We start from the raw sequence: 25,831 nt of genomic DNA on the forward strand, positions 1-25,831 counted from the left end.
TTCATGCCAATTCATTAACTTTTTTGAAGGTGGGAGGGTCCCTTTAAGCAACGGGTCATGTTATCAAACTCGGTAAAATACATACGCACCTGGGGGGGGGGGGGGGGGTAACGACATCAGAAAACTGGACTGGACTGAACGGATGCATCAATATCATTCGATTTTTTAAGCTACAATTTTTTGTGACTATACTTTACCCTACGAGTTAAAGGGACCCTCCCAGTCCCACCTTCAAAAAGTTAATGAATGGGCATGAAAGTGATGTCGCTCGGTTCAGAAAGAGCGAAAACGAATATCTACCAAATTTCATCGAAAAATATTCACCGGTAATTAAGACATTAGACTTTTACTTTTGTTTACTTTTTGGGGTCTCCGCTGTTCCTAGCGACTTTATTTGAAAGTGCGGCATTTGTTGCGCGCAAAGCAGCATATACCACCGCGTGCTACCAAACGTTTAAGTAAAAGATTAAAAATCGTTAGATCTCCGCTGACGTCACAAATTCTAAGGGGGCATACTAATGCATTAGCCCTTAGAATCCGAAAACTGCAAGTTTGAAATTTCATATCTCCGAATTAAAACATTTTTCGATGTTGTGAGTGCCCAAACCGGTATTTTCAGGCGATGACCATCAATTTGGCTATCTCAACTCAAAACTAATGTTAAGGTGGGAAGGTCACTTAAAGTCACTGGGACCTGATATTTGCAGCTCATGTGCTAATAGGATGAACAGTGTGGCACCAGCATCTATCGTTAGAGAAACGTTCTGGCGGAACGAGGCTATTTATGCTTAGCTCTTTGCGCTTTGTTTTAAGTCGTCAGCATCGCATTTTCAGTACCTATTTGCTGAACTTGAATTGAGCTGTGACATTAAAAGAATATGACTGTTACAGAGTCGGCTCGTCTATTTTTTTTTTTCAAGATTCACGTGTCAACACTCAACCGACATCTGAATATTATCTATGTCGTTCGACAGAACGAGTTACAACTAAACGAAACAAGTGCATATATTTTCTTTTCACACTAACATTACATGATATTATGCGCGTCCGGCGTCCCTCAAGATAAATGTTGAATCCAGTTAGTATATACGCACAAAGCATGACAAGCAAGTTAGGCAATACTTCCAGCTAGATCATTTTCATCAATTGCAGTTTCAATGGACATTCGCGTGATAAACAACATTATCCAGTACTCGCTGAAAGGGCTGGAATTTCATGTAACCGTGTAATTCAGCACTTCCAAGAGGTGACACAGTCAAGAACATAATATGTAAACATCGTGAAAATATGATCCCTGGAATGATACCTGGTTAGTATTTTTATAGTTGGGCTATCTAGATATAATATCTATCCTAGCTGGCAAGACGCCGGAGTTGAGAACTCTGCCTGGCCCTGCAGACGTCCCGGCTGTGGCTGTATATACACACTGTGACATCAAGCCTCCATCGCGGTTCACTGCTGACATCTTGTGTCGAGTGGTCGCAGCTGCAGCAGCCCGCATCAGAACTGTTATGCCATCTACCACCGGCCTGCAGTGGCACTGTGAAGACGCCAGTCCACGCAGGCATTTTAAACACGAGACTCGTCATTCAGAGGGAAGTGTCTGGTTCATTCCGGTCTGATGAGAGGCCCTCAGAGGTTTCTCCTGAAAAACGACACAAATATCATTCGTCGAGGGAACGAGGGAATTGATAATCAATGCTTTTGTATAATTCCCGAGGGTTTGTGGAAACGCTATTCGTCTATTCTCAGCAGGGTACATGTCAAATAGTGTTACTTTGAGCACAGAGGCTGGGAAAGATCTTGTGACCAGTTTTTCGCCTCCCTAGACCTCTGCTTTGCCTGACCCCATATGTAGCCGGCTAGGCCAGGTCCTCAAAGGACGAGTAGCATCGTTGGGTTAATTGTGTCGGGTGTAAACCCTGAAGCAGCAGCGAGCGACCGTCGCTAGAGGACAGGGCTGGACGTTATAAACAGATAGTTGGCAGAAGGTTCAGACTCCAAAATGAGTGAGTCAGTAATTATCGTTCAACTATAGCCTATGTACAGAAGATAAAACATTACGGTTAAGAATCATGACATTTTCATTTGGAGGAGGGTCAACAACTTTCCCGAACAAATAAAGCTGAAGCCCTTTCCACCGACCGATCTGCCCACACAACGTACCGGGACTGGCGGATTCACTGATCGAGACTAGCGGAGTCTACGATTCACTGCGGTCGACCGCGTGCGGCGTGCGCGTCTTGTCGCGCTGCTGGACGCGCAGGTAGACCTCCGGCGAGTAGCCTGGCGTGGGCACGAACCTGCCGGCCGCGCGCACCGCCTCCACCTGACCCTGGCGGACGCAGACGCGGCCGCGCGACACCACCCACTCGGCCACACCGCGCACCGTCTGACCCTCGAACACGTTGAAGTCGCAGCGCTGGTGGTGCGTGCTGGCAGAGATGACGCGGCTCGTCTCGCCGTTCCAGACAATCAGGTCGGCGTCCGAACCCACGGCTATCACACCCTGGGAGTGGGGTGACACATAGAGCGTCAACGGTGAACAGCTTACATAACATAATTTCGATACCTAACACAACAGCTATAGGCTTTCATTCTTTCGTCATGATATGTCCTGGTCCAGCTCTTCATTTCTTTTTCCTTTTCTTTTTTAATTACGACTTTTCTGTCATGAACCTTATATAACTGAATTGCATTGCTCATGCCAATATTTTCGACAGTACGGTCGGGGGTCGGGACCAAAGTGAGGACCGAATTTTGATCAGGACCGCTCCACACATAACTGACCTTTCTGGGATAAATGTTGAATATCTTGGCAGCGCTCGTGCTGGTGACGGCGACAAAGCGCCTGGGGTCCATTTTGCCGGAGCAGACGCCCCTCTCCCAGATGATTGACATGCGGTCTTCTACTCCGTTGACGCCGTTCGGGATCTTGGTAAAGTCACCCTTTCCCAGCGCCTTCTGCTCCGAGGTGAAGGTGCAGTTGTCTGTGCCGGTGCACTGTAGGTCATTGCTGAAAAAGGTGCATCGCAAATATTTCACGAAGATAAGTCCTATGATTAAAAATGACAACCTGAACAAAGTCTCGTCTATCACTCATCGTATCTCGACGTTGATTCTTGGTGGCTGATGAGTACCGCAATTCTCGCAAAACGAAGTCACAACGAGAACGAAGGGGACCAAAGACGCTAGTGAAAGTCGTTTCCACTTACTTAGCGAGCATGTCCATGAGGTATGCAGGCGTGGAGGGGTCGGGCCGCAGCGGCGGTCCCATGACATGAGCGGCTGCGTGTCTCCAGCACGTGCTCCAGTAGTGGGTGCCGTCCGTGCCCAGTCCGGCAGCGACCGGCTCACCATAGACCACGTGACCCTGGCGCCGTTTGGCCGAGACCACGTCGGCGGCGGCGCGCGACATCACGTGCACGATGTAGAGCGGGCAGCCCACCTGGTTGGCCAGCACGCAGGCGCGGTTGGTGGCCTCGGCCTCCACCTCCTCGGGCCGGCAGAGCGCGTGACCCTCCGGACCGGTGATACCGGCCGCCAGCATCCGGTTGCCCATCTGGACACACATGGCACAAAAACGTCACAAGACGCGAAATAAGACAGGACCAGTCAAACAAAACGTCCGGAACGCTGGCGTACCCGAAGCCGCTTGGAGGACACCATGTCGACGTGAGCATGGAGGTCCCACACAAACACAACTTATTCTCTATCTCCCACGCACCTCTTTAATGACGTCTCCGTTTTCGGCATGGACCTGCGCCAGAGCACCGATCGCCTTGCACTGAGTGAAGGCCTTCAGCAAGTCCTCGTCCAGCAGCTGCCAAGTGTCCTTGTAGGCCATAAACATCTTGAAGGAGTTGACACCCTTGTCTTTAACGAGCTCAGCCATTTCTTGTTTTACCTGAAAACACGAAGAGAAGAGCTCGAACATGCTACACCAAAGAACACTAGCCCCAGACAGATCATAGGCCACCACTGAATAAAACACTCATCGCTACGTAATTGCCAATCATATGATGCCAATCACTCTCTGAATTCCAGGGCTCGATCATCACCAGTCTTTCCATGATGCCACCCCATTCTCCGACCTCCATGGCTACCCGAAATTGCCCAGCATCATCTCCACTAACCGCGGGAAGGGATCCATCATTCTCAGTCTCATGCTTCAAACCACGCTTCCTCGCCTCCTCTTCCGCACTGGGGAACGTTGCTGAGACGTTTCCTTCCCTTCTTTGTCTCACCACCGCGGACCGACGCCGCTCACCTGTTCTGACCACCAGGTGACGCCCACGTGGAAGCCGTAGTCGCAGCAGACCTTCTCGTCGGCCCAGTTGCGCCACTTGCTGTAGGCGTCCAGCAGCGACTCGCCCCGCTGCGGCAGCACGAAGTCGATGATCATGGTGGTGCCTCCGGCCAGCGCGGCGCGCGTGCCCCAGTAGAAGTCATCGATGGCCGCTGTGCCCATGAACGGCAGCTGCATGTGCGTGTGCGTGTCGATGCCGCCTGCGGGGAAAGGGGAGACGCAGGTCATTGATGACATCATTGTGACTCTCATCAATATTCTCGTGATTTTGGGAAATATTCACGGAGAGACGTTTCGCCTCGGATGCATTCGCAGGAACAACTCATATGAAGGTGACTTCACGTCGTATGGAATGTTTTTCCGAATGCGTCCTTATAATGAAGTGTTTCTCAGATCTCGTACTCCCAGACAGTGTTTCTTAGATTTCAGCAAAAATGTTCCTGCAGTGACAAACCGAGTAGCATTCGCGACCACGCCAGTCGCCCGGGCTCCATAACGACGATGCGCTGCAGCGGCATGGTTTACTGCTGTCTGCTGCTCAGAATGCTAGTCTCAGCTCTCTAAGCTTAGCTCATACTCTTAAAGAGTTCTCTCACCAGGCATGACGTATTTGCCGGCAGCATCGATGACGAAGGCCCCCTCTGGCACCGCCAGGTCCGGTCCCACCGCCCTGAGGAACGATCGCCAGTGTCAACGCATGGACAAGGCGACGTCAACACAGCCGTTCACCTGAGGTCCGGACTCCGGTCCCACCGCCCTGAGGAACGATCGCCACTGTCAACGCCGCATGGACAAGGCGACGTCAACACAGCCGTTCACCTGAGAGCCGAAAAAAGAGGGTTTGATATGTATTCAATATCAACATACTTTGTTCAATTATGCCGTCCTTCAAGCACCGTTTACTTAAAGGGACCCTCCCACCTTAACATTAGATTTGAGTTAAGATAGCCAAAATGGGGTCCCTGGCTCACAATTACCGGTTCCGGCACTCACAACATCGAGAAATGCCTTAAATCGGAAATATTGAATTTCAAAATTGCAGCGTTTTTATTCAGACTTCAGAGGGGCTAATGCTTTTGAATACCCCTCTGAATGTGTGACGTCAGCGGAGATCTAACGATTTTTAAATCTTTTACTAAAACGTTTGGTAGCACGCGGTGGTATATGCTGTTTTGCGCGCAACAAATGCCGCACTTTCAAATAAAGTCGCTAGGAGCAGCGGCGATCCCTAAAAGTAAACAAAAGTAAAAGTCTAATATCTTGAAAACCGGTGAATATTTTTCGATGAAATTTGGTAGATATGTATTGGTTTTCGCTCTTTCTGAACCGGGCGACATCACTTTCATGCCAATTCATTGACTTTTTTGAAGGTGGGAGGGTCCCTTTAAAATGCATATGAAATTTATAACTTTGGGCTCCAATTTCTGCCATAGAACCGGAATTGTGCGATCGGAGGGTAGAGGGCAGAGTAACGAAACAAGCTTCGCTTTGCGTGGGCTCTGCCCTGGTGAATCCTTCCATTCAAAAAATTCGGGCTAAATTTCATAGCAAAAAACCTAAACAACGCAAATTAAGTAAGCACATAACCTGTAAGCATAACCTGTACTCACTGAATGATGCCTTTGTCGACAAAGACATCTGCGTCGAATATCCGGTCATCGTTGACCACTTTTCCACCACGAATCAACAACGGACCCTGTGGACAAATGAGAGATTAAATAACAAATCGTGTAAGATATTATACAAACCGGCAATATCAAGGCAGTTTAGACGGACACCAAAGCAAGAAGGGATGGACAGCTGTAGCGCTTATGAGCCCGACTACGCGGCGATAGCTGTAGGCGCTATAGGTTTCGACGTATTTCTCGTTCAAGTGTTACTTGTGTTTAATCCCTCTTTACATAAGTTAAACTTTACCTAAAGGACCATTTACTTAGTGCTCACCAAAACTGTTTTCGTTTTGCAATTAATTTAACATTGACCCACGCCGTTATGCTCGTGGGTGAGGGGAGCTGTTAACGCCCCTTTAGTTTAGACACACTTTAGACGATTCCGCTTTCGTACAAGTTGAAACTGCAGCCCTAAGTTATCTCAGGTTCGGTTGTCGCGTCACTTTAAGTGATCTCATTTCAAGAAAAACTTCACGCACATCCTATAGCTACGACCACTTCACTATTGCTCAACGTGGCAGGTTGCCTCAAATATTATTTTCGTTTTCGGTAGGTAGCGTTTACCCAGACCTATAAGTCAAGTAAAGACACCTTCAAAAGTCAGTGGGCGAACATGAGACAGTGCTTTTTTGGTACGAATGTAATTCTAAGCGCCGCGGGGATACACTAACCGAAACGTCAAATAGATGGAAACGCATTTAATATGCCATCGCAGTGACAAGGATTGATTCGTAAGCAACATGACCTTCCCGGTCAGGTCATAGCCCTTATGTGGAGGCAAATTTATGCGTTGATCTACTATGCATTGTTCGATTCGCTTAAACAACACAAACACATTAGAAGTGTCGTAAAAATCAGAATCCAAGGCCAAGGCAGAAAAATGTTTCTATGGAAACGTTTATTTTGCCGGTTTCCCCCTGTACTTTGGAGCCCAAACAACTGTCTGGAGGTCAAATTTCAAGACCTTTAGCGAAAGAACTTAAAAAGAGCCATCGAATACATATCGCTCAATAATGTAGCCTCATTGGTTTACACTGGGCCCATTTGACCACTTTATCAAAAACCTAAAAATGGTGAAGTCTTGTTTTTTAACCCTCGCCGGCACAGGGGGGGGGGTTGATGCTACCCCCTAAGTTTTTTCGCGAATAACTCGCGTAAAAAGCGGCTGATCGCGACGAAACTTTCTGTACCCTCGCATTGATCAATTTTACACGTTCCCTGAAAATTTCATGACCCTGACCCCAATGACCTTTGACCTGTGACCTCTTTTCCGTGACCATGTTCGGCCGAAATCGCGATTCGGCGTATATGTCGGCTCGCATTAGCCGCGCGTTTGCAAGCTCTTCGTGGTTTCAAACGTTCAAACATGTGATTTGATGCTGCTCCCATACATTAGGGCGGATGTCAAGGTCACCTGAAGGTCAGGTCAGGTTATTGACCTTTGGTGACCTCGGGTGACCTCGGTTCACTTTTTCGAGTTTTACATGTTTCTAGGTTAGTTTTTGGAGCTGAATTCGAATTTAGCAACCATTTGAACATTTACGAAGTAGTTTTGGTGCCTTCGTAACATGTTACGAAGCTGTCGCCTGTCAGAGGCGGTTGACACGTATTACGAATACCCGTCACAACCCCTACCGGTTGACCTGACCTGACCTGACCCGACCTGGTCTAAATGCTTAAAAACATCATCTCTGATCAAAACTAACACGATATTCGTGATCAGCACCCCGGAAAATCACATAACAGCCACACTTTACGACTTTCTAATAGGTCTCGATTTTCCCGGTTTTCGGGTCATTGACCTTACCTGGAAAGTCACCCGATGACCTAGGACCTTAAAATTGGGTATCATCGGCTTCCTCTCGGCAGCACGCTCGTTTTTTTCCGCGAAGCTCTAGCTCGATCAGGGGCCAAACGCGAGGGGGAGGGGGTCGTACCCCCCCCCCCTTGTGCCGTCGAAGGACGCAAAATGGCCTGTGCCGGCGAGGGTTAATTAATTAATCCGACAATCAGAAAATGTTTTAAAAGCGCTATCTAATGCTTTCTCAGCGATGCTTTAGCAGGTTATTAGTTTGCAAGTGATGAGCGAATTTGTCTGAAAACGTCACAATTGTGAAAACTTGACGTGGCATAGGGGCCAAGGGAGGGGCGGGCGGTCCCTGCACCACCGGATCGAACGTGTTACGAGTTACGCTCGGACCGCCGTCCTGACACAGGCTAAGTTTGAGGTCCCCTGCATTGGTTCGGCAGGCCTTGTCGCGGGTAGACCAATTGCTGGAACACCCAAGGTCAGTTCGAGCCCGCCTCGTACCCCGCTTCTGGCATGACGCCAGCAGAGGATCATGTCGAACGCCCTCTCTGCACAGCTTTCACGGTCTGCTATCGAGCTATGTCCGCCTGTGACACCTCAGGGGCTTTAGAGGGCGTGGAGGCAGTTTTGATGGCACTTATGGAAGCATTTATGTCCCTCTTCGTCTACAACCATCTGTTTTGTGGCATCGTCCCGTCTAACACCTGTGGGCTGGGGGCATGTTTGCTGTATAGGTACACCTGTGTGCGACATGCGTACCTACTCGTATTTCCGTTCCTGAGTGGAAAATTGCCAAAGTTGTTTCCCAGCGATTAGATGTCGCTTGAGCTGACATACTTCGGTCGTCAAGGATTTGTGGCTTTTTGTACTGAATTATAATAATAATAATAATTATAATAATAATTCACGTGAATTATAATAATAATTCACGGTACTTGACAACCTTCTGAGCCCCTCATCCTCCGCCCAGGGCAGGGGAATGGGACATTCGGGGGGGGGGGGGGGGTGTTAGGTTGGTGGGCGGCAGCCATCCCTAGGTGTGTTTATTTAAAGACATGACCTTTCACCACAGCGGAACACGTCGAGTCGGGTCACGTCTCCTTTGCCTCCTCTCCGCCTTTCCTTTCGTCCGTTTACTTTGCTTCCTCGCCGTTTCACCGTCTACCGTTCCCTGGCCCTGCCGTCATATTCGTGCGTATCGTTAGTACTCATCGTCTGTTTATTTTCTCGCCTTTGCCTGCCTCAATAAAAACTCGAAGCGGTGCAGCTGTGGGACACCCAGAGATTTTGATCGCTGGCATAGAGCTAACTGCCATCGGAGAACGGAGCAATGCCCACTTTTATCCGACCCAGCCGGATGAGGCATAATTTCCATTGCACCGTTCGATCTTAGAAAAATAAAGCACACAATTGAATGCATTAAATGTATTTCAATACCTATGCAATAATACCTACCTTGCTCTTAAGATAGGTACAGAATTACTGGTCTTCCAAATCGAACTCCGAGCTTAATTGTGAGATCCATTGTTATTCAATTCTATCGAATTACATGAAACGAGAGTTGAGCAGTTGACCGATGAGACACATCGGCCGAATCACTCATTAACGTGGGTGCTTCCTTGTCCTCGCAGTCATAGCACGGTCAACACACTTTTGAATCTACAGGTCAATTGCCGTTTCATGTATCAATCACAGCTGGCCCAACCAGACAGCAGGGCGGCGCTTGCGACTCACCTGATCAGTCATATTGCCGGCTCTGGGAGACAGTCAGACCCGTCCTGCACTGCTGGCCGGCGCTGGTGGAGAGGCGGCAGCGGACGGGCGGACGGACAGCGGCTCGGCTCGCGCAGCCCCGCCTCCCAGCAGGCGCGCTACGGTCAACGCACCGGCGCGCTGCGCTACAGGCCACTCGGACAGACATACAGCTTTTGCCGACCCGCGGCGCGGTGGTTCGGCGGAGGCCGCGGCACTCGCGCCTGTGGAGGCCCTCGTTCGGGGCTGTGTGATGCGCACAACTGTTCGATGAGGCTCAGTGCCCGCTAGGCCTCTCAATATCCGTCCGTGGCAGCAGACACATCCTGCGCACTGTGTACTGCAGACGCCAATGACGGCCGAACCGTTGCAGGCTCCGTTACCGTTTTTTCATTGTATAGTTTAAAAATATTGACAAAAATGTGCAAAATGTATAATAGGGTCACGATACGTGTTTCAATTTGTGTCATCAATACGAGGCATCGTATCATCAATACATTATCGGAAAAGCGTACGGTGCAAAAGAACAAAAGCCTAACTCGCTAACGCAATGGTCAAAAGTTGACCCCGTTGATGTCAAGCATCGCATCGATTGTCTCATTTCATGATGCTTGACGGTTGGCGATAGTAAAATTATTCTTGGCTTTGCTTTTCAAACCCTACCCGTAAGTGTAGGATTCACTGTAAAAATGTTGGTCTTTGATTGCATCCCTCTTGGGACCGACCGAAGTGAGATGCATTTCTATTTATTTTTGGTAATCGGTACGGAAAGTGTGTGATGTAATTCGTTAATTCGTATGTCTTGACGTTTTTAGCTTGTCACGGCTAAACCATATTTTTGTGTCCTATCGGCCCAATTATCGACGCTATACCTATGTAGCGATTAGCGAACATCAAAACTGACCATTTCTTCAGTTGCTAGAAATGAGAGAAAAATTCATTTGTAATCATTTCGTGGCCGCGGTGGGCATAGTTTTCTACGTTTTGCAAACGTCTAAAAAATGGATGTGAGTTCTATTTAATCATGCATCTCTCATGCTATAATGTAATTTGTTTAGGATGTCATTGACTGGTGCCAATGTCTATTGGCCACGCGGTACCGACTGTTGGCCGTGTCCGCACAGATCTACATACAATCCATGCCAACTTTCCATGCTAATTGAAAACTAGCTGAGTGACCCAATAGCGGCCAGCATCGGGACACACCAGCTTTACCCATCCGGCAAAGTCGTCCCAGTTTCCGGGCCCACACTCCAGCGCCATTGTCAGACCATTGTCATTGTCAGACCACAATGTCCGCCATTGTCAGACCACAGTCTGACCATTGAACAGACTCTTTACATACACATACATACAGTGTATTGCATCAGTCAAACGGAGTGCCTCCGCTTCGCTCGCCACGCCGATAAATTAACAAAACTCAGATCTCTGGGGGGGGGGGGGGGCGTGGTGGCTGCCGGCCGCAACGGCAGAGCGCCCGCGGCCGCTACTCGGTACCCGATATCAGTGACGTCATCAGGGGGCCGGTCACGTATAAAAGTAACAAACTTTGGTTGGCTGCACGGTGCACGTATCAGTGATTCTGCAGCCTGCGACGTCCTGTCTCTACCGCTCGGTGAGGCGGTTAGCGGCATGTGCGGGCCGCCGATCAGACTAGTCTGTCCTTGTCTGTGGCCACCGAACAGACTGATCTGGTCTGACAATGCAGACAGTCCGTCATGATCTGACACTCTGAAACAGTCTGTCATGATCTAACACTGCGAACAGCCTGTCCTGATGTGGCGCCACAGACCAATATGCCTTTTCCGAGAGACCGCCTCAGGCTGTCCATGGCCGGCTGACTGCCGTCTCGGCGTTATCCCGCAGCTCTGCCGACAAACACTGCAGCGCCGCACGTCACACATTGGATATCTTCGAGTCGGGGATGATGGGCCAGTTGTCGTTGTGTTTGACGGTGACGGCCGATCCCGGGGTGCTGGGCCGAGTGAAGAGCGCCGGCGCCGGCGGCTGGCGGTGCGCCGGCGCCACCTGCTGCTGCTGCCGGCTCAGTGACGTGCTGGCCGTGTTGTTACTCGGCCCGGTGCTGCTGTGCTGCGAGTGCTGCGAGCCGCCCGCAGAGCTGCGGTGCGGGGCCGTCACCTCGGGCATGGCGCGCCAGGTGCGCAGCCGCACGTGCAGCTCGCTGAACGTCGGCCGTCGGTGGGCCGTCTCGTTCCAGCACTCGACCATCAGCGCGTATATGATGGAGGGGCAGTCCTCGGGACAGGGGAGCAGCCGGTGACAGCGGACCATCTCCATCACCTCAGCGTTTGTGTAGCCGTAGAAGGGCTAAAACAGGACAGCGGGTCAGTCTTGAGCCTGCACGAACACCCCACGTGGTAATTCCACTCATCGATTATGTGGTACACACACGTGGCCGTGGGTGGGGGGTGGGGGGGGGGGGATAACACAGATTGAGGAACCCTGCAATAGCCGTTTTCACTACGGGCTATCCGGCGAATGCACCTGAGTTGACCAAATCAGCACCTAATCTCTTTTACAGCGAATATCTTAATTTTATGAATTTATTTCAGTGTTTTAATCGATGATATTCTCTGATAATATGGCAAAGCAGGCATATACGCAATTAGCGCAACCCTGCCTGATAGCTACTAAGAGATACACTGAACTTAGTTTGACCACATCTGCACCTAATCTGCACCAAATGTGCACCAAATATGTACCAGATGGCCGTCGTGAAAACGGCTATTGTGTTTGCTCTGAAACCTTTCCACCCGTGCCCTCGGAGCCACCATCGGGCAGAGTGCGGAACGTCCAAAGGACGATCGACTTCCAGGCCATAGCTCTCTGAACGACTGACCGTGGCTGAACATGAATATCTGAATGCCTGAACGTCACTTAACATCTCCAATACTGACCTGCAGACCATGGCTGAATATTTCCCTGGCCGACAGACCTGCACACACAGGCCGACTGATCTGCAGGCCGTAGCTGAATATCTCCCTCATTGACCCGTGGGCCGTAATTCAATATCTCCCACACCCACTGACTGAGGGCTGTAACTGAACTCTCGCTGACCTGCAGGCCGTAGCTGAATATCTCCCAGAGCAGCACGCCGAAGCTCCAGACGTCGGACTCGGTGGTGAACTTGCCGTACATGATGCTCTCCACCGGCATCCAGCGCACGGGAAGCAGCGCCTTGCTCTGCACACTGCTCACAAAAGCACAGAGACGGTGCGTGAGACGCGGTAAACGAGAAACCGTTTCAGTTTATATTGCTTTGAGGTGGTGAATGTATCAAAACGCGCTCGTCTATCAAGAATTGCATACCTTTTCAGATAAAAAAAGAGGCATGCAGGGTTAAAAAAAAAAATGTAGAAACATGTAGGTAGTAGAAATTACAATTATGATTAAACCTAATTTAAATACAATTATGATTTATTTTAAACAAATGAGGGAAAATTAAATCATAGAAGCAATGCTGACCCGTATAATTCATTTAACGAGCTGCAGCACAGCCAGCTAGTCTCAAAGATGCTTTCAGAATCAAACAATTTGCTTAGATTCTTATTCAATTGTCCATCCCTGTGCTGAATCATGTCCTTCATTCTCTACAAACACGACAAGGAGCGACAGTGCACTGATATTTCACTAACCGGTAGTAATCGGATGCGTAGATGTCGCGCGCCAGGCCCAGGTCGGATATTTTCACCGTCAGATTGTCCCCGACCAGACAGTTGCGCGCCGCCAAATCTCTATGTACATAATGATGACTAGCTAAAAACTCCATCCCTGGAACGACAGCGGAGATTAGGGTCAGCTGTCAATCGTGGCTTTAAATCGTGTCAAAACAGCAGCCTAAGCTCGACATAAACCCCGCCTACTTAGTGACAGCAAGTATGGGATAATACCTATTCAGCGAACGGAGGAAAACACCGCATCTTAAAATTATCAAACGTCGTTTAGAATTCGATGAAGTCTCATTTATCTATACTTTTCAAAGGAAAGTGTATCAAAGCGTAACCAGCAAATGAACAATAAATTAAACAGCAAATTATTGCTATGAACATATTGCATATTACATATATGAACAGCACGGAATATATGGTCTAACGACAGACTATATATTACGTGTCATTAGCCATATTACAATACGAAATTTGCAAACAAATTACATCCCGAACAAATTACATTACATCCCCGACAATACCGTATGCAGTTTGTGGACTAGGAGGCGCACACACCTGCGGCCACCTGGATGGCTATCACCATCAGCTGCTCCACGGAGATCATCATGCCGTCGCTGCTGCAGCCGGAGACGTCCGAACGCGGCGAGTGCAGCGTCAGGAACTCGTGCAGGTCGCCCTGGCTGCTGTGCTCGAACAGCATGCAGCGCGGCGTGTTGCGCAGCACCACGCCCACCAGGCAGACCAGGTTCGGGTGCTGCAGGTCCGTCATCAGCTCTGCCTCGCGAGCAAAGTCGTGCTGCGTCTTCTGGCCGGCGCCCTCCTTCAGAGTTTTGATGGCGACCGGCATGACGCCGCCGTCGCCGTGGTAGCCGACTATCTCACCCCGAAATACTTTCCCTATGGAAACGACGGTGGTGTCAAACACTGTGTGTCAGGGATGGCAAATAAAATACGATCAATGTTAAAATCAATGAGTTGAACGTCCCACCCAAGGAAGGTTACACTTTCTGTTAGAAGATACTGAAGAGTGAATGGCAAATAAGGCCACTAATAAGTTAACTGAGCTTCAACATGGCCGTACACACTGACTGCGACTGACCGAACGACTGCGACTCACCGAACGCTCCCTCTCCGAGCTCCTCCAGGAAGCGGACCTTGTGGATGGGGATCTCCCTGGCTCTCTGGCGGGGCAGCAGTGCGCTCATCTCTACGGGCGCCGTCGCGGCCGTCTGCTTCAGCCCGTAGCCGGGCGAGGTAGCTCTGCTGCGTACCCTCCGACAGAAGCAGCAGCCCAGGACGACCACGATACAGAGCGCCAGAAACGCCACACTGCCCAGGCAGAGACGGTAGGGAGGCAGGGGTCAGATGGATCAACAACGGCGCAAGCACGTATATGAACACGCATACACAATGACACACTGAAACCGACATTAGGTGTATCAAAGCATTGGAAGCGGTGTCCGCATTAAATCGAGAAAGCTTCATGCTTGTATGCCCACATCTCTCATATTCAGCTTCAGACGTTTGAGAGTACACAGTGCTGCCCCCTTCCAAACATTCCAGGACTCTCAACTACCCTTAGCGTCCGCTGCAGCGACCCGTCGGGCGTCCACCAGCCCCAGCGCTCACTCCCGCGTCTCACCTGGGAACGACGATGTACCAGATGAGCGGGTCGGAGCAGGCCGGGACCGCACACCGCTCCCTGCCTCCCTGCTCGCCGGCCGTGTAACACCACGGCTCCGTCTCCAGATTGTCCCAGTTGCGGCAGAACGAGTGGCCGCCGAGCAGCGCCGGCTGCCGCTCGGCCAGCGTCCTATACTGCATCTGCTCGCTCCAGGGCCGACACAGACGGCCCGAGGCGGCGCGCTGGGCGGTTCCCGCGTACCCCGTGCCGTCCTCTGTGTAACAAGTGAGCTCCGGCTGGACGGGCACCACCCGCGTCAGACCGAGGCGCACGCAGTCGGCCGCCTCTGCAGATCCCACGGCCGGCAGGTCGTCACAGATGGGCAGGTGGATTTTCAGCCCGATCCGAGGGTGTTTGAGAGCTTCCGTGTACTCCTTGCTGCAGTGGTACTCCTTGATGAGCTCACATTCGTCCCGGCAGATCTGCTGCGCCCGCGCCGGCTGTCGACTGGCGTCACACGGAGGAAACGCAGCCAGGCATACAGTCTGAACGGCGTGGTCGCCACACGACTGGAACGACATGGGGCGCCGGGGTAGTGCGTCAGAATGACAGGCAGCGCCACAGTATGACGTAAAAACGACAGCGCCGAGCGCCACCGTACCACGTAAGCGATCAGTTCTGTTGTTGGTCAGAGATGAATACTGCACAATTTATCAATCCGTCTCCAATAGAGCATTTGGGGTCTTCTCGCCGTGACAAGCACTATTTCTCGAGTTACGAGTAGTTACAAAGAACCATTTAGATCCATAAGTTACAGTAAACTGGTGGAATGAAATTGTCTAGCGCGAGATGAACCAGTACGGTGACTAGGTCCGCATTGAGCGATTATGTCTGAGGAAGGCAGAACGGTCGAGCGGTGCGCGCCCTTACCTCTGAGAGGTCGGGGAACATCTCGATGAGCCCGAGCGCGTCCACCAGGCGCTGCTCCATGCGCGCCTGGGTGTCTGCGTCGGCCACGAACACAGTCCGGTTACGGAGGTGTCGCGCGCACGCGGCGCCCCGGTACGGTTGGCAGCTGCCGCTCAGCTGCCGAGGGTTGTCGGGCGACTTCGGCCAGTGTGACGGGTCTAAAACGGGCACCAGTTGGTCGCTACCGCCGTCCGCACCCGTCAGAAGACCCTCCAGACCACCCAGACCGTCCTCTGAAGGCACGGAACTGCTGCAGACACGGACAACACGTCAGGCTCTGTCATGTACGTACACAGACACTTATGTCATTCGCCAGACTTAGACACATCCTATACAGAAACAGGCAGGCTACCGACGAGTGCATTGACAAACGCCAAATCGACTGCTGTTTCACTAGCCCATTATATTATTTAACGCAATCAGCACCTAGGCTTACTACACCACGCTGTTTCTCAAATCAAAGAGCAAAACGACCATCCTTTAACCATTAATCAGCTCATACTCACTCAATCTGCGGTGTAAGTGACGGAAAGTCAAAGATGGGTTTCGATGGCGGGAAGGCCGGCACGTCCATGCCTTCCAGTGGGTCACCTGCAATCAGGTCAGGTCAGGTCAGGTCAGGTCACATCAGGTCAGGATAGTGACAAAGAGTTAATAGAGCTCCGTCTTCTCCAAACAAAGCAACAATCAAAACGACAAAAACGTTTACCGAATGTTCGTCATTGAAAATACCACCGAAGGAATACATAGTTCTTTCCTCAAAAGATGCATGGCGGAACAGCCGCCCGCATCCGGTAGTAGGTAGTTGGGATTGGACCGCCGCTAAGATAAATTCCTAGTTGGCTGCCGTCTGACTATGCTGTCACATAAGCTGACTGGCGCCTGCATTCAATCATGCACAGATACGAGAACGTTTATTATTCAGCTTCACTAGTTTGACATTTGTAGGCCTGACGCTCCTTTTATCCACCCCATTGTTTAAAATGGCTCGAGGCTAAGAATACTCGTATAGCCATGATTCATGGCTGTGTTTCATGCTAAATATTTTATAAATCATGAATAAACAGTTCCACACGTCGCTCTACAGTCTCAGTCGTGACCATCCCCGTGTTACTCACGGTGCCTGGAGGGCTGACGGCCGTCCTCTCCCCGGTTGACCAGCACTATAGCCGTGCTCTGGGCGCGGTGGACCCCGTTGGACGCCTGACACCGGTAGTAGCCCGTGTCGTGGGTGTCCACGGCGCCGATCCTCAGCCTCATCCGCCAGCCGTGGCGCGTCTTGTAGGCCTTCCGCATCTGCGCCTCGCCCCGCTCCAGCGGCGCCTCGTTACGGAACCAGGTGAACTTGTTGGGCGGCGGGTCGCCGGTGAACTCACACCGCAGTTTGAGCGTGTCGCCGGCGGTGAGTGTGAGGTTCTGCAGCGGCTTGAGCAGCCGGATGGTCCTCTCGCCCTCCTCCGAGCTGCCGGAAATCGCAGAGGTCAGAGGGGCTGTGGAGGTCAGAGACTCTGAGGTCAGGGGAGCTTCTGTAGGTCAGGGGACAGAGGGACGCTGTCGTATAGGTCAGATGTCGGAAAGATCTGTTGGAATCAGAGGTCAGAGGGACTGACTGGCTAGATGTCAGAATGTTGTAAAAGATCGTTCGACAAAAGAAAAAGAAGGAGTGAATGGAGCCTGGAGGTTCCAGAAGTCAAGGTTCAAAGGTGGAGACCCGTATGTCATATACTCGTAGGCCAGGGGAGCTGTCAGTGGTCAATGGAGCGACTGTCGAAAAGAAGGACTGACCAGAGGCAGGTCAGACAGAGGCCTCAGTGACTGACCTGAGGCTAAGTAGGTAGCATAATTCTATAAGGGACTTGTTCGAGCCCTGCTCTCCCGTTCGTACCCAGATCCTTTCAGAAATACCCGGCTTTACACACATAAAGCCTGAGAGTAAGCATACGACTAAAATACAACTGAAAACGATTCACCCACTACGTGATGATAACTATAGTTTATGCATTTAAATGGTTAACACAGAGTCTTACCTGTCTGTCTGGCTCATTGTCTTACCTGCTATTGGTGGGTAGGTCATCATATGCGTCATAGTCGTCATATTCCACCGGTTCTTTGGGCCGTTTGCCGCCGTCTTGGCTGATCACTGAAACACAAGGGGGATAAAATGTCACAAAATGGTTACCGCATCACTCAAAGGCGTGATTTAAGCACGTGAGAACGGCCATGATATATTCGAACACTAGAGGCACAAATATCGCGTGGTATACTTATCCGAAGACGTCACGGCATTCATGGGCGGAGCTTATCCCGGACCAGGTTTCAGGAGGCACCACGGGACACAGGAGATGAGGGGAGCGCGGTTCGCTGGAGAGACAGTCGACACCTCTGTGATGATGGATCGATGGGGGATGATTCATCGAGCCCTGTCGGAGGCGACGGCCCGTGGACGGAGAGGGCTGTGAGAGCGAGAGAGGGGTGCTACAGAGGTCGGGGTCGCCGCACTCCCTCTTCTAGCTATCGCCGCTGTCATGTCTGTGTCAGGTCTGCTGGCGTCCCTCCTGCTCCTGTTCGAGTCAGCCCCAAAGGTCGGCGGGCAGATTTGGCCCTCTGTCACATTTGGCTCAGAAATCTGGTGGATAGCGGTGCTGGTGTGATTTCCCAGATAATAATAATATCGCTCGCCTGTTACCGTCAGCCCGCTTTGCTGATGAGATCCCAAATCTGCGTTTAATTAAACCGTCTCCGACGAATAAGTTGCCTGCTAATAACGTTGACGCGCCCAGCGAGGGGATCGTGTCGCGTCCCAGACTCCCTCTGCGAGGCTCCCTCTGAAATGTGGCTGCTAGTTAAACAGTGAGGCCTCAGTGTAATAGGTATCGTTCATTTCTCTTCCCAGTTCTCCGCCAGTTCTGATTTATAGTCCGGTCTCCTATGATGTAAAAGGTCAGTTTCGGCAGGGATCGGGCGTGTTAATAACAAAACTGTCAGCGTACTAAGAGACCGTCTTCTGAGCGTCGAATACGACCCAGCGAAGGGCGGTAAGGGTGCACGCCCCGGACGTCGGTCCGTAGCATTTCTGGCGTCATCCATCGTAAACGGGCGGGCGGTGAAAAACCAGGCGCCCACCCGCTCACCCCGCGCATCCATCACAAGCCGTTAGCCGGGGAACCCGAGTCAGCCCGCCGAGCCGATGAGACCGATTGGTGATCGCTCATGGAGGAGCTGGCGGGGCGTCTGCGACTGGGCGGCAGTCGAGCCGCAGTCGGCCGGCGCCGGCAGCTATCGCCGCATGGGATCCATCACAGCTGCTCCCAAACTGGGAGCGGTCCATTAGGTGCGGCCCGTAAGAACAGACGGCGACTCAAGGGCAACGTTCGAACTCCAGCTACCAAAAGATTCATACCTATTGAGGAAAGAGAGCATTCATCTAAATTTGCTTTCATACTTGCCCACAATAAGCGGCATGTAACGATAATATTCACAATTGGCAGTAATTCTATTTTGAACAAAAACGTCTTACCAGTCTGACAGCAGATAACAAAGAAAGGCATAGAACGGTCACGTCCTGAAAACTGCCATAAAACGGGAGCTAGGGTCTGTTATACGATTATCTTGAGGGTTTCAACCTAAAACGATACGGAGAACCATGCAAAATAACTCAGGATGCGTCAAATTTGTGATTTTCTTGTGTGCCCTTCATGAGTCACTGAAAAACTTGCTTGTTTAAAACTGAGTAACCTTATCATGTCTCCATAGACATCGCGATCATATTTTTTATAACTATATTACGTGTAACAAAAAGTTGCTATTTTCAACTTACGATGGTAGTCCAACGGAAAACGATGAAAGTGGATACAACGTGACCGAGTCTCTCATTATCAGACAGGTGTGTCAGTAGCGAGCCCTCCGCTGGCAGCCTCACAGGCTCACAGCGGCGGCTGTCCCGTCCCACATGGAGACACGCCGCTGGGAGCGAACCCAGCCGACTCCCCCTGGGGCTCCCAGCAGTCGGCACTGAACGGCTCGACGAGCCGAGGGGCCTCACCGTCTGCCCGCCAGTCAACTTGTTTACTTCGAACCGAGCAATATGTGGACCTGAGAGAGCCGTCGGCGTCACTTCAGAGCGGCTCGGTCGGCGGCGCGACACAGGCCGGCGGAGGTAATGAACGCTGCTGGCAGCCGCCCTCCAGCGACCGGCAAACACTCGAGGGCACCCAGTTTGTTTCACAGGGGACCAGACGGGGCGACACTCCGACCGTCAGAGAGACAAGGGAGAGAGTGGCAGACGTGGCGGAGAGCAACGTTCCCAGCTGCGGGCGACCGGCTTCCTCGTGACACAGCCGCTCTCCATGGTGAATGGTGAGGACCCCAACAAGTGATGAGATGACTCTCTCTCTCTCTCTCTCTCTTTCTTTCTTATCTCTTGCTTTTGCTTCTCCTTCCCTTTCTTTCCCTGTCTCTCCCCAGCCCGTGCTAAGTCGGGCAGACCTTACAGACAAAGCATACCTACGGACCGGTCTTTGCTGGGGAGTGGTCCGCCCCTCTCGGCAGGCTGACAGACCAATCAGCGTATTTGCGCCGCCCGCGGCCACCGGTGGCAGAGTTTTTATGCCACCCTCTGTCTAACACGGGCGAGGCTTTGTTGTATTTGTGCAGCTTCGTCACAGGCCCGGTTCTTGTCCACGTTCGAGCGCTTATGGTGACGTTGAGGGGGCTATGACGGCTGTGCGGGCAGTGATATAGTGGCGCTATTGTCAGAGATGCACAAATGCATCCTGATTCCTGACGCAGTTTTCTCGGTTGACAGCACGACAGCGTTATAAGAATTCCTGCGAAATACACAAACAATGAAAGAATACTAGGCACAATCAGCCGACGTGATTAATAAAATAAACTAAGCTAAACAAAGAAGACGAATCACAAGAATCAAAAGAGAAACAAAGCAACGCCTGCGTGAATAAAAACGGATATACCTAACATTCGAGACCTTTTTCGTCTCCAGGACTTCCGATACAATTATCGATCACCATCCTTATTTACGGATGGTGATCACCCACGGGACATTCCCACTGGGTTGCTGGTGAGGACAGCACTAATTAAGAGCACAGCTATCCGGAATGGCCGTTTGCACGGCTGGGTAACCTATTCAACGCGACGAGGCGCTCCTGTCCAAGAACCGGGCTAAGCTGGGCGGCCGGCGTTTTTCCTCTTATCCTTTCGCCCCAGGACATTGAAAAGGTCCTGTCAAACCGTAAATGGTAGCTCAATAACCTATAGGTTAGTCTTTTCATAAGTCTGCGTATGGAAACCTAACACCACTCTTTATTTTTTTTCTTGCAATGCTGATCAGTGCAACAAAAACGTCTGCATCTACATACAGCTGGGCGCAGGTAGCGGTGCTAATATTGACTTTGAGGCTCTGTTCCCTGCAAGCAAATCTAATGCACACTCCGTCCCGTGACTTAGCCATTGCCCAACCTCCCAGCTGGCGCATCAGGGCCGGGAGGAGCAACAAGCGCGGTGTCCGTACACTTCTCCCCTCCCCCTCCCCAGAGATCCGCTCCAGACCTGCGTCAGTAGGCGTCTCACGAGCGTCGGCGCTGAAATTATGACCGGGAGAAGGGCGGTGGCGGCGTCTGGGCGCCACGGAGCAGGCCGCCAGCCTTTGTGGCTCGATGTTCCAGCTGCTTTAAAGAAGTGGCACGCCCAAAACACAGACAAACAAGCTGGGAAAAAGGCTGTCGGATTTGACCAACTAGACTCCAGGGAGGTGATCTCCCTGAGTGCCCCACTCTTGATGCGATGGGCGCTCGTTCTATCAGAAGTTTCCTTTTTCTGCCGTAATATACATTAGGCAATCGCCTTATACTCCAACAGCCGCATCATCGCATTCAGGTCACACACGGATCGGGCGCCTCGGACTGTGGATCGCGCACGGCCGTGTGTCGGTGAATTTCAGACGGTCGGACTGCGCGTCTCCTGGGCGGACCGAAGTCACGTACTGCTCTCCAGGTGGTGCTTGTGGCGCACAAACAGCACACACGCACCGCTTCAGATGGCCCTCGCCGAGTCGCCGCGGACCTGTCTCTGCCGCGCACCTCGGCCGGACGGCCAGGCGCCGCTCGGCATTGTGCTAACCCCGGCCGAGTGGCGGTGGCTGAATCACGACAGGGTTGTCCCCCGGCGCAGCTGTCGCTCCGCAGTCGTCTCCCAGATCTCACATCCCTTTCGGTGCCGCCTCGCAGTGCCGCTGATTGCCGTGTGACTGAACTCCCATTGTCCCTGACCACTGAGGCCTGACACTAAATCTGGCAGCTCGCCACCCACCTCTCCTGTATGCAAATTCTGACACGCGGACAACAGCTAAGTGCATAATTTTCTGCGGTTGCTTCGCTCGTTAGCATATTCGGGCGATAATGGGTGCGCGTTTGGGGCGTCCCGGGCGACCGGCCATTTGTCGCGTGCCACTTCAGACAGCGGCTAATGGCAGAGTCGACGGTACAAGGTGGGCGCGGACCGAAGCCGCCCGGCCGGCGCAGGAACATATAGGTGGAGAGCAGTGGGAGGGATGAGAGTAGATCAGGTGGAATGAGAGCCCACCCCTTAGGAGGAGCTGACCGATCAGGCATTTCATTCATTTCATTTCATTTCATTTCATTTATTCACAGTATCACCCACGGGAAAAGCCCATTTACGGGTAAAGTCACATAGGCATAGGCACACTGATCATACAAACACGTAATAAAGGTATACAGTAGATAGGCAAGGTGAGTGCAGACCACGCAGGTGACAGTCGTAAGAGTCGACCAGGTGGTGTGAAAACCACCCGACACCCGAGCCCAGATGTGTTCCAGCAGCCGCGTGTGTGCATATGTAACTCTCTCACATTAGGTGCGATGTAGCCGTCAGGCCGCCGAGTGCCGAGCCGCATAACTGCGGTCGGATCAGGCTACTGTGGCCGGAAGGAGCCGCTTATTCAGCGATAAGGTGATTTCGGCGAGCGAGGCGTCTGAGTGAGCTAATTGCAGCGAGCCGGTGTGCTTCGCGGAAGCCGGGCGGCGCGCGGCGCCAGCGCCAATAGATTGGCCGAGGCTAATGCACCGTGCGATGGTTTTACTATGCACGAATGGGCCAGCACTTTACCCAATCGCGTGCCGAGTGAACTTTGGTTATAAATATACTGAATATGAAGATTTCTAAGCGGCATAGCGTTTGAAAAGATAGAAGTTTACAAGGTCTAACTGCTGTCACAGAGCCAGTCGATGGCTTCTTCAATAGCCGATCGTCTCTGCGGTCATTGCCGTCACGGGCAATGGGTACGATTGATGAGTTTTAGGCCGCCTGGGGACGGATGCGAACATGTGCAGCTCGTATGTCATGTTGATCCCACCAAATTATCACCTAGTGTTTCAGTATGGTGTCTAACGATGATGTAGCGGCGGGGATAATGACTCCTTTCCGTTCACATGGTGCCTGCAGGGCGGCTGGGTTCAGCCGACCAGTGCCCAGCTCACTGCACGACTGCATGGTGCACGAGCGGACCGGGCTGGCCCAGCCTGACAGGCCGGTACATGACATAACGATTAGGTTAGTTGGCCGGTCGGGCGCAGATGCTGCCTGTTGTTAGCGAGATGGACATTGTTAGTACCACGGACCAGCTGAGTCGCCAGTACCAGGGACTGCCCGAGTAGCCAGGCTACATGACTACCACGGGCCGGTCGAGAAACTCGCGAGTTCACGGCAGACCAGCAACGGCGATGGCAAGTGCCGGTGGAATGGCCAAATCACTTGTCCAGTAATATGATCCTACATTTATTGTTCTTTGTTTTAAACAATGTAAGTGTTATGACTGGACAGTGCATTCCATGTCTAGGTATTAAATTCTAAAAACCAGCATGCTTTATACACGGACAATGAACATTTCCCAAGCATGTCGCTTAGCACTAATAGCGATTAAAGCATCGCCTGAGTACGTGACAGGGATGGGTTCCCGATGCTGCACCGGTGGGATATGTTCCTCTTTGAAGTGGCCGCCCATTTCAGGCCGGCAGTGCCTCAGGCGGGACGAAGGCGCCCATTGCTCACACCGTACTCGTCTGTTATGCACGCCCGCCTGCCAATCGGGCTGAGTAGTTACAGGGCGGCCCTCAGCAGTGGAGCAGTCACAGGTGTGGCAGGTGGGCTACTTCACAATCCAAGGTACCGCGTCCGCAGTCGAGTCTTGTGGCACTTTGTCCAGCCCACCGTCCTATGTCCGCAGTCTAGCGGCATCATGTCCCGTCCACTGTCCAAAGCCTAAGGCCTGACGTGTCGTGTCCCCGGCCCCCGCCACGCCAACGTGTCATGTCCGCTCAATAGTCGCGCCCGGCTGGAATTAGCGAAAACTGCCGGCTGCACTAGGCCGTGTTCCCACTACGTCCGTTTTATATGGCACATCAAGTGTCACACACGGCGGGCCGGCCGCTCAAAACCACTCCTAAGTGGACGATAAAAAGCGCCCGCAGGGACGCGTCACTAAAGAGGTGTCGGAATGGCGCTCCGCCTAGGAAGTTCGCCAATGCAACCAGCTCGTAAATCGGTCGCGGCGCGGCGGCGCGGTCGGCGGTAGGGTATCAGGGACCTGCACCCGTCAGACGGAGCACGCACACGGCCGCCCGCCACGTCAATCAGCCCATATCGCCCCTGTGACAAGCCGTCACACAGGTCGCCGCCTTCCGTCAGGCGACTGTAATCTGTCATTGATCGGGGAGCTGGTCGGAAGAACAGGGCCGCGATACCGCGGACAGACCTCCGGGTAACGGTCGCTGCAGGTCGCGACCGCGTAAAATGCATATAACAATCATAAAGCAAGTATCGTACAATCGCCACACCGACCCACAGCATTATAGATCACGCCACTATAAGGACACCGCTGAACTTGAGACTTTTATACTCACAGAGGAAGGCACAATAAAAGCAGGTCGGCTGTGTGTATCGGGAAGGGGACAGAGGGAGTGAGTGGTGCGTATCCAGAGGAGTGGACAGAGGGACAGACGCGTGTATCGGGAGCAGGAGCAGGGGCAGAGTATCGGCGCACCGGCGCACCACTCAGCCGCTGCAGGTTCGGCCGGCCGTAATTTATTACCGTCGCTCGATTGATTCTCGCCTCGGGCCGGAAGCAAACAGCATCCATCTCGTCTCGACTCGAGCAGCCGGTCGATCCCTGCGAGGAGAGGCGGTCCCAACTGACAGCGCACAGCTCGGGGCACCGACCCGGCACCCGGCCGGCTGACCTGCCGCCGGAGGCGCCGAGCCGCGGCTCGACATGGACATCGAGGGAATTGACAAGTGACCGTTGACCCTTCGCCCGCGGCAGTGGCAGAGCAGCAGATGATCAACAGGAGGCGCTCGTGCATTTCGAATAAGGCTATTTGATGAATAACGTGAATAAATAAACATTGACTAGAAACTGGACAAGGGGCAGCATTTACCCCGCTCCTGCTGCTGCTGCTACTGCAAGGACCATGAGCCTGACGTTTCCGCCCATAGATGGCAGCAGTGGTGAGCGCCTGAAGGTAGACTGTGCCGGAGGGCCGCATGGCGCAAAGGCCGTCTATAGTGAAAGGGGAGCTACCCAAGGGAAAGCAGCAATCAAGGGAAGCGTCTCCAAGGACTGATGCCCTTGAATGACGATTCGATCTTGGGGCTTGATCTACCGAGGACTGAGCCTACCAAAAGCGAAATAGTTAGGTAGCTTCCAATGAGCTCACACAAATGAATAATAAATTCGTCACATTCCAAACTATGACGACTCGACCAGCTCGATATTAGCCGTTTTCACGACGGCCATCTGGTACACATTGTGTGCACATCTGGTGCAGATTAGGTGCAGATTTGGTCAAATTAGGTTCAGTGTGTCTCTTAGTCTCTATCAGCTAGGGTTGCACTATTTGCTTTTATGCCTGCTTTGTCATATTATCAGAGAGTACCTATCATCGATTAAAACACTGCAATAAATTCATAAAATAAAGA

General features: G+C 52.0%; 2 protein-coding genes across 5 annotated transcripts in view; both read right to left on the bottom strand.

Annotated features, from left to right (window-relative positions):
- Positions 1–989: 989 nt before the first annotated feature.
- LOC122370274 (dihydropyrimidinase-like) lies at positions 990–9,653 on the bottom strand. Its single transcript, XM_043345739.1, has 9 exons — positions 9,524–9,653; positions 5,920–6,005; positions 4,906–4,979; positions 4,271–4,509; positions 3,728–3,907; positions 3,216–3,562; positions 2,791–3,016; positions 2,167–2,509; positions 990–1,645 (listed from the first exon to the last, which is right to left on the bottom strand). The coding sequence occupies exons 1-8, from the start codon at positions 9,533–9,535 to the stop codon at positions 2,204–2,206; spliced, it is 1,470 nt and encodes a 489-aa protein (XP_043201674.1). The 5' UTR covers positions 9,536–9,653; the 3' UTR covers positions 990–1,645; positions 2,167–2,203.
- A 1,224-nt stretch (positions 9,654–10,877) lies between these two features.
- Positions 10,878–25,831, bottom strand: part of LOC122370271 (inactive tyrosine-protein kinase transmembrane receptor ROR1-like) — a 64,446-nt gene continuing 49,492 nt past the window's right edge. For 2 of the 4 annotated variants that reach the window (XM_043345731.1, XM_043345729.1), the window contains exons 2-11: positions 17,876–17,963; positions 16,942–17,285; positions 16,330–16,414; positions 15,785–16,070; positions 14,873–15,423; positions 14,348–14,559; positions 13,786–14,127; positions 13,198–13,333; positions 12,620–12,752; positions 10,878–11,869 (exon numbers count right to left, since the gene is read on the bottom strand). In XM_043345731.1, coding sequence (XP_043201666.1) covers positions 11,438–11,869; positions 12,620–12,752; positions 13,198–13,333; positions 13,786–14,127; positions 14,348–14,559; positions 14,873–15,423; positions 15,785–16,070; positions 16,330–16,414; positions 16,942–17,285; positions 17,876–17,963 — 2,609 coding nt within the window. In that variant the 3' untranslated portion in view covers positions 10,878–11,437. Of the gene's footprint in view, positions 11,870–12,619; positions 12,753–13,197; positions 13,334–13,785; positions 14,128–14,347; positions 14,560–14,872; positions 15,424–15,784; positions 16,074–16,329; positions 16,415–16,941; positions 17,286–17,875; positions 17,964–25,831 lie in introns of all 4 variants that reach the window. The other 2 variants (XM_043345730.1, XM_043345728.1) reach the window with 1 other exon arrangement.

The sequence above is a fragment of the Amphibalanus amphitrite genome, unplaced genomic scaffold, assembly GCF_019059575.1.
Source record: "Amphibalanus amphitrite isolate SeventyFive unplaced genomic scaffold, NRLGWU_Aamphi_draft 001116F_arrow, whole genome shotgun sequence".
NCBI classification, from domain to species: Eukaryota; Metazoa; Arthropoda; class Thecostraca; order Balanomorpha; family Balanidae; genus Amphibalanus; species Amphibalanus amphitrite.